Here is an 18,095-nt window from a genome sequence, read left to right as displayed (position 1 = left end):
CTTCATAATACAGTTATTTATTTGCATTGCATAAATTGTATTTCCAATACAGTCAAGTTTATAAAATGAAGTTCTGAACCTCAGGCATAGTCTTTGATCTGCCTAATGATAAATAATCTACCTGGAGGGAAAGAAGAAAAATAGATGTCTAATACCTCTCTCTTTTTTTTTTTTTTAATTCTTATTTATTTATTTGACTGCGTCAGCTCTTAGCCGCGGCATGCAGGGTCTTCCTTGTACGTCAACTCTCTAGTGATGGCGCAGGCTCAGTAGTAGTTGTCAGGCTTCCCAGGTGGCGCTGGTGGTAAAGAACCCGCCTGCCAATGCAGGAGACATAAGAGACATGGGTTTGGTCCCTGGGTTGGGAGGATCTCCTGGAGGAGGGCATGGCAACCCACTCCAGTATTCTTGCCTGGAGAATCTCATGGACAGAGGAGCCTGGTGAGCTCCAGTCCCTGGGGTCACAGAGTCGGACACGGCTGAAGCGACATCAGGCGCACACACGCACGCAGCAGTTGTAGTGGGCTGGATCCTAGTTCCCAGACCGGGAGTCAAACCCACGTCCCCTGCATTGCATTCTGGATGCTTAACCACTGGACCACCGGGGAAGTCCCCACTAATATCTTAAAAGTAGCTGGGTATTCCCCAAATCACTCTTGAAGTAGTTGTCTCATAAGCTTGAGGAGTACTTTGCCTTTCTAAGTACAGTAATCCTAGTAGGTGCCTTCTAAAAATATTGAGGTATGGTAATGATGATTCCATTAAAAATAACACTGGTGGAGTATATACCATGTGCCAGACACTCTGCTAATGCTTGTTATGCTTTATCACATTTATTCCCTACCCCATACCATCATTCCCCGATCACAACCGAGAGAACTTTGACTTAAGTAAAGTTAGGTAGCTTGTCTGAAGTCACAAAGCTGGTGAGTGATGGATGTAACATGAAAAGGAAGCTGTCTGTCCTCCTACCCCCATGCCAGAAAGATGTAAGCATGTATCCAAATCTTGCGACATACTCCTTTACTGACACGTTCTTTTGGGTTGAAAAATAATCTCTAGAAGACTCTCTTGTTTTAAACAGTTGGTATTCATTTCAGAAGGTTTTAAATATAATACCCCAATTTTTCTTAACCTATAAGTTTACTGGTTTTTTCAGTTCAGTTCAGTTGCTCAGTTGTGTCCGACTGTTTGCGACCCCATGAATCACAGCACGCCAGGCCTCTCTGTCCATCACCAACTCCCGGAGTTCACCCAAACTCATGTCCATCGAGTCGGTGATGCCATCCAGCCATCTCATCCTCTGTCAGCTCCTTCTCCTTCTGCCCCCAGTCCTTCCCAGCATCAGGATCTTTTCCAATGAGTCAACTCTTCTCATGAGGTCACCAAAGTACTGGAGTTTCAGCCTCAGCATCAGTCCTTCCAAAGAACACCCAGGACTGGTCTCCTTTAGGATGGACTGGTTAGATCTCCTTGCAGTCCAAGGGACTTGCAAGAGTCTTCTCCAGCACCACAGTTCAAAAACATCAATTCTTCGGCGCTCAGCTTTCTTCACAGTCCAACTCTCACATCCATACATGACCACTGGAAAAACCATAGCCTTGACTAGACGGACCTTTGTTAGCAAAGTAATGAGCATAAAGCCATAGAGAGAGAGAATTATAAAGGATGTTTTTACAACAGTTGAAAAGTTTGAATATGGGTTATATGTTAGATATATTATATCAATAATTAATTCTTTGAAGGGCTGAATATCCTTTGGTCTTAGAAGATATATGCTGAAGAAGGTCATGAGATCTGCAACTTAAAATAGAGGAGTAGGATGGGGAGGGAGATGGGAGGGAGCTTCAAAACGAAGGGGATATATACATACCTGTGGCTGATTCATGTTGAGGTTTGACAGAAAACAACAAAATTCGGTAAAGCAGTTATCCTTTAATTAAAAAAAGTGTGCTTGTAGAGAGAGAGTATTGTTATAAAATGTAAACAATTCATGAAGAGTATATCAAATTCATTGTATCAGTAATAGTCTTTCAAGTTTTCTGTAGATTATGTTTCAAAATCTCAAACATAACCACGTTGGGAACAAAAAGGATGGAACAAGATTGGCCCATTGTTGAAAATTAGTTGACTCACTGGAAAAGACTCTGATGCTGGGAGGGATTGGGGGCAGGAGGAGAAGGGGACGACAGAGGATGAGATGGCTGGATGGCATCACTGACTCGATGGACGTGAGTCCGGGTGAACTCCGGGAGTTGGTGATGGACAGGGAGGCCTGGCGTGCTGCGATTCATGGGGTCGCAAAGAGTCGGACACAACTGAGCAACTGAACTTAACTGAACTGATTAAAGCTGGAAATGGGTACCATGAGGGTTAATTATGTTCTTTTCTTGATCACTGTTTGAAATTTGCCTTGATAAAGTTCTTTTAAGAAATGGTAGGATAGGAACATCCCTGCTGGTCCAGTCGCTAAGACTGAGCTCCTGATGCAGGGAGGCCGGGTTCGATCCCTGCTCAAGGGAACTAGGCCCCACAGGTCGCAACTAAGTTTGCATGAAACGCAACTAAAGATCCCACATTCTGCAATGAAGTTCAGAGATCCTGCAACTAAGACCCAGTGCAGCCAAATAAGTATTTTAAACAGGAAAAACTAAATTTTTAAAAAATGGTCATTTGATGGAAATATCATTTAACCCACCACTTATTTGGCACTGTATCCCAGTAATGGAAAGAGTTCCTAGCATCAGATAGATCACACACATTTGTTAACATTAGTCATCATAAAAGGAAGGTGTGTTCAGAAATGATGCTGTGATCTTCACTGCATATTTGGACTAATCTCATCAAGCACACTGCGAATTCAACAGAGGAATTATGGAATAATAAAACTAACGAACTAAATACGATTAGCAATTAAAGAATGTTTCTGTAGACTCAGAGATACAGTGAACAAACTGATGGTTACCACTGGGGGAAGCTAGTGAGGAGGAACCAGACGGGGTAGGGGATTAAGAGGTACCATCTGCTATGTTAAAATAAACAAGCTGCAAGGATATATTATACATCACAGGGGTTATAGCCAATGTTCTACAATAACTGTAAATGGAATATAACCTTTAAAAAGTGTGAATTGCAGTGTTGTATACCTGAAACTTATATTGTAAAATATACCTCAATAAATTGAAAAAAAAAAAGAGAGAGAATGTTTCTGAAATTTAATCTTGCCCCTTTCTTGGTAACCACTCCCTTTATTTCCTTTATTTTCTTGTCCCTTACAGATACCAGTGTGCTACTGCAACAAACCAAAAGACAGCATGGCACAAGTGAAATTCACTTCCGGATCGCAGATAGTCAAGGCTTCAGCTGTCCTGAAGAGCAGATCCTTAAACTCACAGTTTGCAATTGTGTGGAAGGCAGCGGCTGTGTGAAAATGTGGGCTGACTCCTACGTTGGCTTGGGGCCTGCAGCAGTTGCGCTCATAATTCTTGCCCTTCTGCTCTTGCTACGTAAGTATTTTAAAAGCTGTACATTCCCTTTTGGGGGCCTTCCCAGGTGGCTCAGTGGTCAAGAATCTGCCTGCCAAGCAGGAGAGTCGGGTACGATTCCTGAGTCAGAAGGATCCCCTGGAGGAAGAATGACAACCCACTCCAGTATTCTTGCCTGGAAAATCCCATGGACAGAGGAGCCTGGTGGGCTACAGTCCATGGGGCTGCAAAGAGCTGGACATAACTGAGCACTTACTCTTTCAGTAATTTCTAGTGTTTTTTAGGGTGTTTTTAGTATTTTGTTACTATAGTACTCATTGATTTTTTTAGTTTTTCTGTAATCACACTAGAATGCTATTGAGGGTGAGAAGGGAAGCAAGAATTAATCATTGCTCAATTCACCAAAAGTTATCAGAGCTCTCTTCAGAATTTTGTTTTATAAAAATGTATCATTTCCTGATTTCAGGAACCAAGATTATTAGACATACGTTTCAACCTTGTGGGTGTCCCCACTTTGTTAAGCTCTGTGAGGGAGGTGGGTTATCTGTTCTTCCACACACAGTGCCTTGTGTGTGGAAAACTCTCAGAAAAGACTTGTTGCTTGGTACAAGGTTATTTTACAAACTCATCTGATTCCCATCAGTTCTTGTTTTTTGCACACTTGACTTGTCAGAGCTCCACCTCCCGACAGGCTCCGCTTGGCTTGCCCCTTCCCCTGCACCAACAGGAGCCAGACCCTCTGTGCACTTACGTGTTTCCCAGCAGTGACAACCAGCCCGTCCCTTCCTGCCTGCCCTCCACTGCCCTCCAGTGATTTTGGGTTTCCTTTCATGGAAGAACAGAAGACTGCAACCTGGGGTCACATGGAACCACTCCACTTGCCCACTGCCCATGGGCAGACCACCACCTCCAAGGCAGCCTCCACTATTTCTCTGTTAGAAGAGGGTGTGTCCAAGCCATTAGTAGGTGTGCAGCTGAATACACAGCACTCAACAGTTTGCAGTGCACTTTTACATCAGCATCTGCCTTTAGTGGGTTAAAATACTGACCTGATGATAATGACTTGTCTCAGCTGACCAACCTGGGATTCCTTGCGCTACCGTCTCATCTCAGATTTCCCAGGGTTTAATGGGGGTGCTTAGCACATGGCAGACACTTGATAAACATTTGCTATCTTCAGTCCTTTTATTACACACAGTAACCATAGTCGGTGAAAGTATTAGTCACTCAGTTGTGTCTGGCTGCAATGTCATGGACTGTAGCCGCTAGGCTCCTCTGTCCATAGAATTCTCCAGGCAAGAATACTGGAGTGGGTAGCCATTCCCTTCTCCAGGGGATCTTCCCCACCCAGGAATCGAACTCGGGTCTCCTGCAATGCAGGCAGATTCTTTACCTTTTGAGCCACCGTGGAAGCATATGTTAAAAATTAAAGTGGGTTTTAAAAAATTAAGCTATTAAATTGATTTTGATGATTTGGATAGTGGCAAATCCAATCTTGATGTTCCACTGAGTGACCACACACAGTGACACAGTCTTTGTGATGGACAGGAACTCTGAATCTGTAAGACTCCCTCATCCTGCTTTTCAGCTTTGGTATGACTCACCCAAAACAGACTTGGTGAGTTTGGATCAGGGGAAGAAAAGAAAAACAGAAAAATAGGGCTATAAATAAGTGAAGACTGAACTCTAGAAAGTGATATGCAAATTCCATAACTATGCAAGATAAATTCAAAAATCGGTCAAGACTAACCTTCTCTGTGCTGGACTTTGTTTCTGTGCAGTTATACCACTTCTGCTGCTGGTGTGCCATTGTGGGAAGGGCGCCAAAGGCTTTACCCCCATCCCGGGTACCATAGAGATGCTGCATCCATGGAACAACGAGGGGGCGCCACCTGAAGACAAGGTCAGATAATCTAGTGTCAGTGAAACGTGTCTTCTTTCCTGCTTTAAAGGAGTCTTAGGAAGTGTCTCTGACATCATAGGTCATGAGCGTAAACTAGTTTCTACAGATTTCATTCACGTGCCTTCGTTAAATATAGCCTACTTTGTGTCTGTTGCCAGGGCAGCGTTGAGGCGGTTTTGCTCTACTGCCACAGGTCCTGAGTTACAGAGAACGTAGACGGAGGGTCAGGTAGTGATGCCGGAAATGTAAAACAAAGGCTAAAGTGAGCAAGAGTGTGTAGGGGTTCAGGTAGGAAGATTTGTCCCAATATTTAAATGGGCAATCTTTCAAAACCAGATGCTTCTCCATTTGCAGTCCACACAATACATAAGGTCCACAGAGGTGCACCCACAACCCCCATGACAGTTGTAAAATGTTGCAAAATCCCCTTCCCTACCTACTTACTGGGTGTCCCAGGTGGCACTAGTGGTAAAGAACCTGCCTGCCAATTCAGGAGACTAAGAGATGTAGGTTCGATCCTAGGATGGGGAAGATTCCCCTGGAGAGAGAAATGGCAACCCACTCCAGTATTCTGGCCTGGAGAGTCCCATGGACAGAGGAATTTGGCAGGCTACAGTCCATGGGGTTGCAAAGAGTTGGACATGACTGAAGTGACTTAGCACACAAGAGAATGAGAAGATAGAGCAGAGATCTTCAGAAAACTCAAAGAGAAGTCATTCAGACAAAGTTTTTACTAATTTGCCTTGGGCAAATATCTTACTCCCTTCATATGCTTGGGCTTCCCTGGTGGCTCAAATGGTAAAGAATCCACCTGCAATGCAGGAGACCCAGGTTTAATCCCTGGTCAGGAAGATCCCCTGGAGAAGGGAATGACACCCCACTCCAGTATTCTGGCCTGGAGAATTCCATGGACAGAGGAACCTGGCAGGCTACAGTCTATGGGGTTGCAAAGAGTCAGACACAACTGAGGTCGCAAAGAGGGACTGAGTGACTAACATTCTCGCCGGCTCACTTAGCTCAGACGCTCACTTAGCTCAGACGGTCAGCGTACTGACCGTCCATGACTCGATGGTATATGCTCTCACAGGTGGTGCTGCCTCTTCTGGGGGCAGATGTCAGAGATGGTGCCGCGGTAGGCGCTGGGGCAGGCGGAGGTGTGACGGCCAAGGAAGCCATCGTGAAAGGAAGCAGCTCTGCCTCCTTTAGCAAAGGGCAGCAGGAGATGTCTGAGGCGGAAGGCCGCTGGGAAGAATACAGAAGCCTCGTCTCAGGTGGGGCCACCCAGGTTACTGGGACGACCGGGGCCATGGTGACCTCGGACACCTTCAGGACCACGAGGGCCACAGGGGCAGCCAGAGAAGTGGCCGGAGCTCGAGCAGGCGCGGTGGTGGTGAACGAGGAGTTCCTGAGGAGTTACTTGACTGAGGTAAGCGTTGGTTTCTCTGTGTGGGAGAAGTTGCATCTATATGTGAACGTGATGTTATTAGGGAAATCATTCTCTTGGGTCTAAATGGGACTGTGTTCCTTTGAGGGTGCTTACAGGCAGTGAGGAAGGAGAGATGGGAACAAATTAGTTCATTTTGTGGTGGTGACAAGTGACCTCACAGGTTTACTTCTCACCAGGGCGAATTTCCCACAGTCATGCTTTTGCCATCCAGTGCAGCTCTGCTCAGCTTGTGCCCAGGAAGCTCCCGTCCTTGGGCTGCAGAGAACAGAGCAACGAGAACCCAGTAATAGCACCCCTAAAGCCACGGCCTTTCCCCACTCACGTGTCGTTGGCCAGAGCAGGTCACATGACCAGGCTGATGTCGGTGGGCCCGAAAGTGCGGTCCTCTGCAGAGCGGGTAGGGTGGGAGGGGAGAGCCTACGTGACCTAAAACACACAGTCTACTACGCCTGTTTAAGTGTTTTCTTTTGAAGGCAAGTACTTGGTTCACCATTGCGACGGTTCACATAAAATTAGGAGGACAGTTGCAGGAAAGATGATGCAATGCAGTTGAGAAGTTCATGCCTGGAATTAGGAATTAGAAGCCTTTCTGGAGAACACAATCATGCCTCAGCATGGGATGGGCAGAGTCAGATTGCTAGGGACCCGGTGGGCTTCCATAGAGGCCACTTTATTCCTGCCACCTCCTTTCTACATGGCCACAAAGTACCTGAGTGCTTCCCTGCTTTCTGCTTTCATCCCAGCTGCCCACCCCCAAGTATCAGCTAGACCCCAGGGAGATGGTGGTTTGGTCAGTGTCAAGGAAAAGCACTTCTCATCCATTTTCTGTCTCATGGCCAGGCTCCATTCTGGTACCCTGTTTGTTTTATTTCAGTATCTTTTTCCCACTCTGCTCTAATCCTTCGTGAGTCAGACTTGATTATGCATGTGTGCGCAGCTTTTAATTGGGAAATAATTTCAAACTCATCTGGAAATTTGCAAGAATAATATAAAGTTTGAACTCCTATGTACGCTTTACTCGGGGCTTCTCAGGTGGTGCTAGTGGTAAAGAACCTGTCTGCCAGTGCAAGAGACGTAGAGATGCGAGTATGATCGCTGGGTTGGGAAGATCCCCTGGAGGAGGGCACGGCAACCCACTCCAATTTTCTTGCCCGAGAATCCCATGGACAGAGGAGCCTGGTAGGCTACAGTCTATGGGGTTGCAAACAGTCAGACACAACTGAAGCGACTTAGCATGCACACACACACCCTTTTTTCAGATTACCCAAATGTTAGCATTTTGCCACGTTTGCTTTTGCTTGCTTTCTCTCTCACACGCACGCACACGCACACATCCTCTTACGTCACCATGGTACAGAGACTTAATGACAGATTCCATGTCTCGGTTTAGCCAATTATCCCAGTAATGTCTTTTATAGCCGTTGTTTTTCCCATCTCAGAGCCACTCCCGGGTGCTGCTTTCCATTTACTTGTCGTGGCCCTTGTGTCTCCTCTTAATCCGAAACCGTTCCCTCTGCCTTTCTCATCTATTAATACTGTTTTAAGAATACAGGCCAGTCGTGTGGTAGGATGTCCTTCAATTTGTGTTTCTCTGATGTTTCCTTCTAATTAGAGGTTTCACATTTTGAGCAGGAATCGAGAGCATTGTCCTTAAACAAAATGTGTCACTGGTTATATGCCTGTTTCTCTTTCTGTTTCAGAAAGCGGCCTCTTACAGCGGGGAAGATGACATCCACACAGCCAAAGATTGCCTTCTGGTTTATTCTCAGGAAGACACGGAGTCTCTCCGGGGTTCCATCGGCTGCTGCAGTTTCATTGAAGGAGAGCTAGATGACCATTTCTTAGATGACTTAGGATTGAAATTCAAGACCCTCGCTGAAGTTTGCTTGGGTCGAAAAATAGAGATGGATGCGGAAATTCAGCAGAGGGCAAAACCCGCGAGAGAAGCAGACGGGAAGGTGGTTTCACAGTCCCTCTATGAGCAAACCAGGCTTAACTCCGAGAACGCTTACGCCTCAGGTAGCAGCTTTCAGGGTCCGAAGCCTTTGCATGAGGCAGACACAGAGAAGGTAACTCAGGAAATAGTCACTGAAAAATCTGTTATATCCTCTAGGCAGGCTCAAAAGGTCACTGCACCACTTCCTGATACACTGGCTTCCGGTAGCGTGATAGTGACCGAAACGTCCTATGCCACAGGCGCCACGGGGCCCCCTAGTACAGTGGTCCTGGGCCCTCAACAGTCCCAGGGCCTGATCGTGACCGAGCGGGTCTACGCCCCGGCGTCCACCCTAGGGAACCAGCAGTACGCTAGTGAGGGGCACGTGGTGGTCACCGAGAGGGTCATCCAACCCCACGGGGGCACGTCCGGCCTCCTGGAAGACACCCCGCCTCTGCCCGACGCTCACTATGTCATGGTGCAGGAAAGAGAGCGCTTCCTCACCCCCAGCTCCAGCCTGCAGTCCCTGCTGGCCGCGCCCAGTGTAGCCTTAGGTCAGAACGTGACAGTGACGGAAAGAGTGCTGACGCCAGCCTCCGCTCTGCAATCTAGTTACCAGATCCCTGCCGAAACCTCGGTAATGGCCAGAAAGACTGTGGCTTCTGCAGCTGGAGTCCCGGGTTCCCTGCCAGACTCAGGCTTAGAGGAGTCTAGTCATTCCAATTACACGATAACCACGTCTTCCACCAGGGTCTCCAAGCAGAGCACCGTCCAGCAGTCCTTCTCCTAAGCAGCCGTCAGCCACACCAGAGTTTAGCCAGCAGTGACTCATGTCCTGTTCTCAAAGGACCTGGCTTTTCAAGAGCCTTGTAGATGTAAGGGGCATGCATCCTATGGGCCTCAAATTTTTCTCAGTCACTATTACGCAAAGAGCCTCACTGTCTCAGCTTCTAGGATTGCACTTCAGAGAGAGCCCAGGACTTCCTGAAGGGACAGAATATGAAGCTGGTCTTGGGTGCCTTTGAGTGACTTATGGCCAAATAATACTCACAAAAAAAGTTAATTAGAGAGTAAATCTGGCTTCTGATTTATCAGATTCACAGTGTCTGTAGTGCATGAGCCTTCTGGTAGAGCCATCCGTGAGACTGAGTGGGTTCTTGGCCTGCGTGTTAACATTTAACTTTGCTGTTCTGTGTCCCATACTTATCTGCACCTAGCAGATTACCAGCAGCTTTTTTATCCAAAGATACTGGTATAGTCTGAATGACCTGTTTTGCTTGTTTGGATTCTTTAAAACTAGATGCCCTTCAATCCGTGTAAGGTTAATTGAATTTTGGAACATGATATGGTAAAACATTGTGTGTTCTGTGCATGTAAGTGTGTGTATGTGTGTGTGTGTTATATGACCTTAAAAATAGCATCATTCCTTTTCTTTCTTTCAGTAATCATGGAAATATTAAATACTTCAAGTTCAGTAGAATAATCCAGGGTGAAATTCATAAGTATAAAATCACTTTATTTTTATAGCAATAATAGACTATTAAAAAAACTCAGGATACATTATCTTCTAATTTAGTAAAACACAATAAACCATATGCACTGTGGTAAGAGCCCTTTTCACTGCTGTATATCCTCAAGTGCCTACCGTGGGTGCCAAGTCAATATGTATACAACTAGGCAAATTTTAGAACCCACTCTCTTTTTATCTATGATCGCAAAAAGAATATTGGAAGTCCTTAAAATTGCTGTAACTTTGAGTTTGAAATTATGATTTATTCCATGTCTCAAAGTCATTGGCTAGTTGGCCATGGCTGACTACGTGGACTACTGAATATTGTAGAGCTGACCTGAATTTCTACAGCATCTTGCCTTTCTTTCTGAAAAGTGATCTGGATGTTTTGGCCAAATAAATAGATTGTATTTTTATTCCCTCTTGAAGAAATGACCCATTTCAAGTTTCAAAGTGTAAGTGCCTATCAGTCATCAATTATATAAATATTCTCCACAACAAAATAATTTCCATAAACTTTAAAGGCTGTAATTTTGTGAATTTTGAGTATATTTTACTAGGAAAATGAAATCTCGAAAAACTCATTTTATAGCACATTTAAAAAAAAATATTGATGACCTGTGTTACGCAAAAGATTTATACTTTTCTACTCCCACTATGTACAAAGAAAAAGCAAATATTTTTAGACACCTTAAACCTGTGGCCAAAATGAAGGTCTCTCTTTGATACTCTAAATTTTGTACTCTCTACTTGCAATTGTTGCTGCTTTTGTCTTTGCGTTATAGACTTAGTAATTATTGTTTGCCAAGTCTGCAACAAGACAATCACTACCATGTGAACTTGTGAATGCGACCTGCATACGCCAAGCAAAACCTGGTCTTAAACTTCCTATACATAAAGTTATCACATTTTCTAGATGATTTTCTTTGTTCCTAAAAAGGTGATAATTTGTATTAGTTTTTACATTTGTTCCACAGAAGAAACATTATATTTGTATGTATATCATCAAAATATTTAAATAAAAAGATGATCTTTGTGCAACCCTCTGCCTGTATCTTTTTATTGCCCCCATGATATTTTACAAGGAATACAGCCCGTCGTTAGGGAGGAGGCAGGTGTTTGTGGACCTTGGTGTTTTAATTATTAACAGAACTGCTTACATCCTGCTCAGCCAGACTCCCTGGAAGAATATATTTCCCTTCCTAAGTAGGGTAGAACACAGAAGGCCCGTCTGCAACTTGAGTTTCAGATCAATAATGAATAGTATTTTTAGTGTAAATTATGTCCCATAGGTAAAAAATGACCTTTTTTCTGAAATTCAAATTTATCAGGGAGTTAGCTCTGTATTTCTATTTGCCAAGTGTGGGAACCTTGTTCTAAGGGGCCGAGGTTGCTGTCTGCCCAGAAAGTAACAGTGGAGGAACCAGTGGATTTAGCTGAAGAAGTCTTGTGTATCTGACCCCAAGAGATGAAATCATTCAACCGAAGTAGAGAGGCTGTTTTAATTGCTTATAGCTTACAAGAGAAAAGATGAGTTTCTGCCTATACTGAAGTGTCACATCAGTAAGTATTTCATAACACAGGTGCATCAACACATCCTGAAGTGTGAAGCCTGCTCTGCCGTAACCCCTGGACTCCTATTCCGAGTGGCACATGGGAGCAATTCTTCATTGATTTCATGAAACGCTTCAGACATAATGCCATTCACCATGACATCAAAATTTATACAGTAAACACTGCTTATCAAGGGGCATCTATCTAGAAATGAGGGGTTTTCACTTAACAACTATGAGTTAAATATTCCTTAACACAAATTTCTCAGTTTCACTATATTGGTGTATCTAAAATCCTCTGTATGATTATTGATTTTTTGTCTACTTTCTCCATTAATTGTTGAGAGAGGAAAGTTAACAGTCACCAGTTGATTGTGGTTTTCCCTCTTTCCTCTTTATTTCTGTTTATTTCTTAACAATACTTTGAAACCTGTTACACCTGTGTTGTTAGATACAAATACATTTAGAATTATTGTCTTTCCAGAGAATCAACTCATAGAAGGTCTCTCTGGTTATATTTTTTGTCTTGAATCTACTTTTCCTAATATTAATGTCACCACACCAGCTTTCTGATGCCTACTGTTAGCATGGTGCATTTTTTTACCCTTCTACTTTATATTTCTATGTGTGATTCTTGTAAATATCATACAGGTAGATCTTGCTTTCTTACGGAAAATTTTAATCTACTTAACAGTAGTTATTCACATGGATGACTTTAAACCTTCCCTCTTGGTCTTTGTTTTCTCTTGGTCCCGTCCGTCCTTACATTTCTTGGCCCCTTTTCTGCCTTCTTTTGTGTTCTGTGTGTTCTAGAATTCCACTCATGGTTCTTCTACTCACCTTTCAACTATACTTCTTTGCGCTTGTTGCTCTTGTGGAAATCTAATTAAAACCAAAATCTCCTGCCAACCTAGAAAAACTGTCACAAAAATAGAAAACAGTTTTATTATGGAAAAAGCACCAAGTCAGAACGTGATGAGCGTCACAGGCAATGCATAAGGAAACTGCAAAGATGGAAAGAAATCTCCACCAGGCAGACACAACTGATTACTACTTGTTCACAAAATAAACGATAGGTTGTCCTCAAGCAAGGCTTGCCAGCACCGTTTTCATACACAGCTCATCTTACATTCAACTGATAACTGAAGTGGCCATTGTGTGTGTTGACCTTTATCCAAAGAAATAAAACTTCTAATATCTATGGCAGGTAGCTAGTTACGATTTGGAGCCAGGCATCAGGTGGCACTAGTGATAAAAAAGAACCCGTCTGCGAGTACAGGTAGATGGAGGAGACAAGGGTTTGATCCCTGGGTTGGGAAGATGCCCTGGAGGAGGGCATGGCAAACCACTCCAGTATTCTTGCCTGGAGAATCCCATGGACAGAGAAGCCTGGCGGGCTGCAGTCCACGGAGCCACAAAGCTGGACACGACTGAAGTGACAGCTGACACACATGCACACACCCACAGAGAAAGAGAGAAAAGGGTCCTCACTTCCTTGATGTTCAAAGAGATGGCTCCCAAGTTCTTGAGAAAGATATCCCTGCTTGTAAAGCTGGTGAGAGGCTCATTTAGTTTTTGAAAAGATCAATATACCATCTGAAAGGGGCAGAGAAAGAATTAACAATGACAAGTTTTCTAAAGAGGAGTCAGGGAGGGTTCATTTCCTTTTTGCATCAGGAAAATCCCATTTTTTCATTTTTAAGATTTCTACTTGCTCTTAAATTCTAGGGCTGCACTGTGAGTGGCAAATGACTAACTGAATAACGCAAACACAGACCATTTTTATCATTGTGGAGAGGTTTTTGGCACCATAGCTCTAGAATTACAGTGTGCATCTTTATTGTAGTCTGCCTTCAAATATTCTACTTCACGACGTACATAAGCTTTGAACTTTCACTTCATGGATTTTGAAATTCACTGGTCTCTGAGCTTCACACCCATACTGTCATTCAGAGACTCTCAAACGTGGTCTTCCATCCCCCACCCCTTCCTTGATACACCTCAGTGACTGTTACACGTTTTTGGCGTGAAGATTCTGAAACTCCCTCAAGCCCATTTATGAGTGGAAATGGACTCAAAAGTTCACAGATTACAGAAGCCCCACACACCCAGGAATCAAGTGGAGAAAATGAGGAATATACCTCTTATGAATCCACATACACCGGGAGTTGTCGATTCTCCAGATGTGCCTTCGTGTTGTCCTCTGCCCTTCCTCGCCTGTTTTAACAGCAGATGCTTCGCTAGGCATCCTTGCCCCCTGGCTTGTAGATGGGTTTGGCCAGTGCAAGGCATTGGCTGGAGATTGGAGAGGAAGAAAAATAGGATCCGGGCATTTCTTCCCCATCTCCTACTTCCTGCACCAGCCAGGCATCTCTCTACCACAGCAACTCCCTGTCTGACTTCCCTTCTTCTGCATCTGGAGGCCTGCTGGTGTGACCGTCTCCTCCTCAAATGTCACCAGGCTTCAAGTGCTGGACCATCCCACGAGGATTCCCCCACCTGCCCCACCTTTTGAATTTGATGCACTAAACCCCCATCACATCTGTCTGCTTCCCAAGGGGACACTCACTGACTCAGGATTCAACAACTAAATGATGATTCATTTGTAAAGTCATAAGAGGGACTTCCCTGGTGGTCCAGTGGTTAAGAATCAGCCTTGCGAGGCAGAGGACTCTCGGGTTCAATACCTGGGCAGGGAACTAAGATCCCACTTGCCGCAGAGCTACTGAGCCTATGGCCAAAACTGGAGAGTCTGCGCGTGCCAAAATGGGGAGATCCCACATGACACAAAGATCCAGTATAGCCAAACTAATTAACAAAAGATCGTAAGAACTCCTGTTTTAAATACTATTATATCAGTCGTCTTGGACTGCCAATACAAGCACCTCAGACTGGGGAGCTTAAACCATAGACATTTATCTTCTCACACACATCTAGAGGCCAGAAGTCTAATATCAAGATGTCAGCAGGGTTCGTTTCTTCTAAGGCCTCTTTTCTTGGCTTCTAGACAGCTTCCTTCCCCTATATCTTCACTCTGTATGTGTCTATGTCCAAATTTTTCTTATAAGGACCCAGGTTATACTGAATTAGGCCCATCCTGAAGACCTCATTTTTACTTAACTACCCCATTTTAACTTAGCTCCACATGTAGTCACATTCTGGGGTTCTAAGAACTAGGATTTCAACAGATGAACTTTGAGGGAACAGAACTCAGCTAATAACACCCAATAAACAAACAGCGTGCATGCATGCTCAGGCGCTTCAGTCATGTCCGGCTCTTTGTGACCCCATGGACTGTAGCCCGCCAGACTCCTCCATCCGTGGGCTTTTCCAGGCAGGAATACTGAAGTGGCTTGCCATGTCCTCCTCCAGGGGATCTTACCTACCGACCCAGGGAGCAAGCCCATGTCTCCTGTGACTGCTGAGTTGGAGGCGGAATCTTTATTTGCTGAGCCATCGGGGAAGCAGTAAACAGACATAGCCTGAAAAGCTGTGCTGTTTTTTCCCATGGAATCCAGGAGTTTCTTCATCCAACTATTTGGTTAATAATTAACACAGATTGCTTGAAACAGTAATAAAATGTAAAGTTGGCTTGAAAGTAGCCTGAATGAAGAGACTGCAGAGTATCTATTGAATCTTTAGAGAAAACTTCAAAGGCAATCAAAGCAAAAGTACACTTGTAATAGGTACAGGTAGGTTCCAGAGTCCAAGACCTACGATTGTTGACACCCCAGTTCAGTGCATCAGACACGGGCTCTATGTAGAAAATTTCTGCTTCCTCAGAGGCTGTCGCAGCGTTACAAATGATTCTTCAGCTAATCGAGGGGAAGCATAATGATGCTCTCCCATGGAAGCCATTCTAAGGATTAATTTTTTTTTCACTTGCTTCTAAGGCTTCTATACAGAGCTCATGGGGCCTTTTTCTCTTGTAGTCTAAATTTAGGTCAGCACAAATTACTCTCCCTCTATCCTGCCTTCTAGTTTTACAAAATGATGTGTGCTCAGTCACTCAATCATGTCCAGCTCTTTGTGACCCCCTGGACTGTAGCCCAACAGTCTCCTCCGCCCATGGGATTTTCCAGGCAAGAATACTGGAGTGGATTACCATTTCCTTCTCCAGGAGACCTTCCCAACCCAGGGATCAAACCCCGGGTCTCCTGCTTGGTATATGGATTCTACACCACTGCACCAACCTGGAATCCCACTATAGTCACGATGCTGTGATAAATCATAATGGAAAAGAATATCTAAAAAGAATGTGTGTATATATATGTGTGTGTGTGTGTAACTGAATCACTTCGCTGCACAGCAGTAATCAACACATTGTAAACCAATTATACTTCAATTAAAAATATATTTTAAAAAATCCACATTGGAAGATTTGCTAATTAGCACAAGGGATAGAAGTTTGTTAACTGGTGAAGTAAGTAGTAAATCAATCTTAAAAGAGATCAACCCTGAATATTCACTGGAAGGACTGATGCTGAAGCTGAAGCTCCAGTACTTTGGTTATCTGACTGTGAACAGATGATTCATTGGAAAAGTCCCTGATGCTAGGAAAGATTGAAAGCATAAGAGGAAGAGCACATCAGAGGATGAGATGGCTAGATGGCATCACCGATGCACTGAACATGAATTTGGGCAAACTCCAGGAGACGGTGAGGGACAGGGAAGCCTGGCGTGCTGCAGTCCACGGGGTTGCAAAGACTTGGATGTGACTGGGCGATTGAGGAATCACAACAAGTGGTTTTGAGACTGCTGATTGTTGAGACATTGGGTACACCACCCCCTAACATGCAGATCCATGAAGGAAGCATGAGAATACGGCGGCTCCAAGACTCTGATGGGTCCACTGAAGCACTGGAGTTTCACCAGCCATGTGTCCTTCTCCTTCTGGGAGATTCTGCCATCTGGCCAAACACAATGCTGGCTCGTCCCGTCATCTGAACCCAATTCCATCTAGCTTTCATCAGCTGCTAGTCAGAAGGGTTAGGGCAAAGAGTAGAAATGCCCTGAGTTACAAAATCAGGTTGTTTGACTTTCTGTGCATGTCTGCTAATAAATATTTGTACATTTTGTCGACTCGGTTTAATATTTACTTGCTTTGTAATAATCCCTTGGTATGGCCCCCTAATTACCTCCAACTAGCAGAAATATCAATATTTAAAATCTTAAAAAGTTGTCATTTGCTAAACAGAATATTCATTTAATCCAGTTATTTTTCTTTGAAGATGTACTACTGCCTGGGTTCAACCTCTTTTCTCTGTCACTCCAATTTTCTCACTTTTAAAGTATTATTTTACCAAAATGTTTTTATTGTATTATATGTACCCTGTTGGGGAATAAAAGGCAAAACATAAATTAAAGAAGCAAAAGACAAACTATTTTGTGTATATTAATCTTGTTTCTTATCCCTATCCGCCCTAGGAGTTGAGATCACTGAAGGCTGGAATGGGCCTTTTTGATGTGTTTTCTCATGATACACTCAAACAACTGTGAATTTTGAAAGTCCAACAAAATTTTTAAAGTGGATTTCCTAAACCTGTGTGTTCTATGATGTCACTGTCTCATCTGTCCAACCTTGCAACCCCTAACTTGCTGCATCCCAAACCCAAGTTTGAGAGTCTTATCAGTAAATGCTGAGAAGGGACCAAGGGGTTTTGATATAAAGAGAATTATGGGGACTTCTCTGGCGGTTCAGTAGTTAAGACTTTGCCTTCCAATGCAGGAGGGGCAGGTCTAGGTTAGGGCAGAGAGTAGAAAGGCTGGTGCTGGTCGGGGAGCTATGATCTCACATGCCTTGGGGCCAAAAAACCAAAACATAAAACAGAAGCAATATTGCAATGAATAAAGACTTTTAAAATGGTCCATATCAAAAAATCTTTTTAAAAAAACTATGAAGGTTTTAGTGTAGAGTGGAAACTGTTTGCAATGACTCAGCAAGTCTGTTTATTTCAGAGTTTCTTTCTGTAATCTGGTTGCTTAGATGGTCAAGACATTTTACTCACTGTATTAAAGACCCGTTTCATTGTTCTGTGCCTTTACCCACAGCTGACATTGGAATGGAACCCAGATGCCCTGCTTCCCTTCATCTACAGCGTTCAGCGTCTTCTAGCAGGAACTGGTTTCACAACCCTCTTTGAGTTGGACCCACTTAGAGCACTCTCCAGTTTTGTTATCCCTAACCCCTCCAAGGACCACACCTACCATCGCCCCAGTTTTACAGGACTCTTTCTCAGAGGAAAACGACTGGGATGAGAA

At 44.0% G+C, this 18,095-nt stretch overlaps 1 protein-coding gene across 2 annotated transcripts in view; it reads left to right on the top strand.

Annotated features, from left to right (window-relative positions):
- DSG2 (desmoglein 2) overlaps positions 1-11,322 on the top strand; it is a 54,330-nt gene extending 43,008 nt beyond the window's left edge. For both annotated transcript variants that reach the window (XM_055559049.1, XM_055559050.1), the window contains exons 12-15: positions 3,279-3,506; positions 5,267-5,388; positions 6,476-6,814; positions 8,536-11,322. In XM_055559049.1, coding sequence (XP_055415024.1) covers positions 3,279-3,506; positions 5,267-5,388; positions 6,476-6,814; positions 8,536-9,561 — 1,715 coding nt within the window. In that variant the 3' untranslated portion in view covers positions 9,562-11,322. The remainder of the gene's footprint in view (positions 1-3,278; positions 3,507-5,266; positions 5,389-6,475; positions 6,815-8,535) is intronic.
- The last annotated feature ends 6,773 nt before the right edge of the window (positions 11,323-18,095 follow it).

Source organism: Bubalus kerabau, chromosome 21, assembly GCF_029407905.1.
Source record: "Bubalus kerabau isolate K-KA32 ecotype Philippines breed swamp buffalo chromosome 21, PCC_UOA_SB_1v2, whole genome shotgun sequence".
Classification (NCBI taxonomy): domain Eukaryota; kingdom Metazoa; phylum Chordata; class Mammalia; order Artiodactyla; family Bovidae; genus Bubalus; species Bubalus kerabau.
Note: the sequence above shows the minus strand (reverse complement) of the source record. Positions and strands in the feature narration are given on the sequence as shown.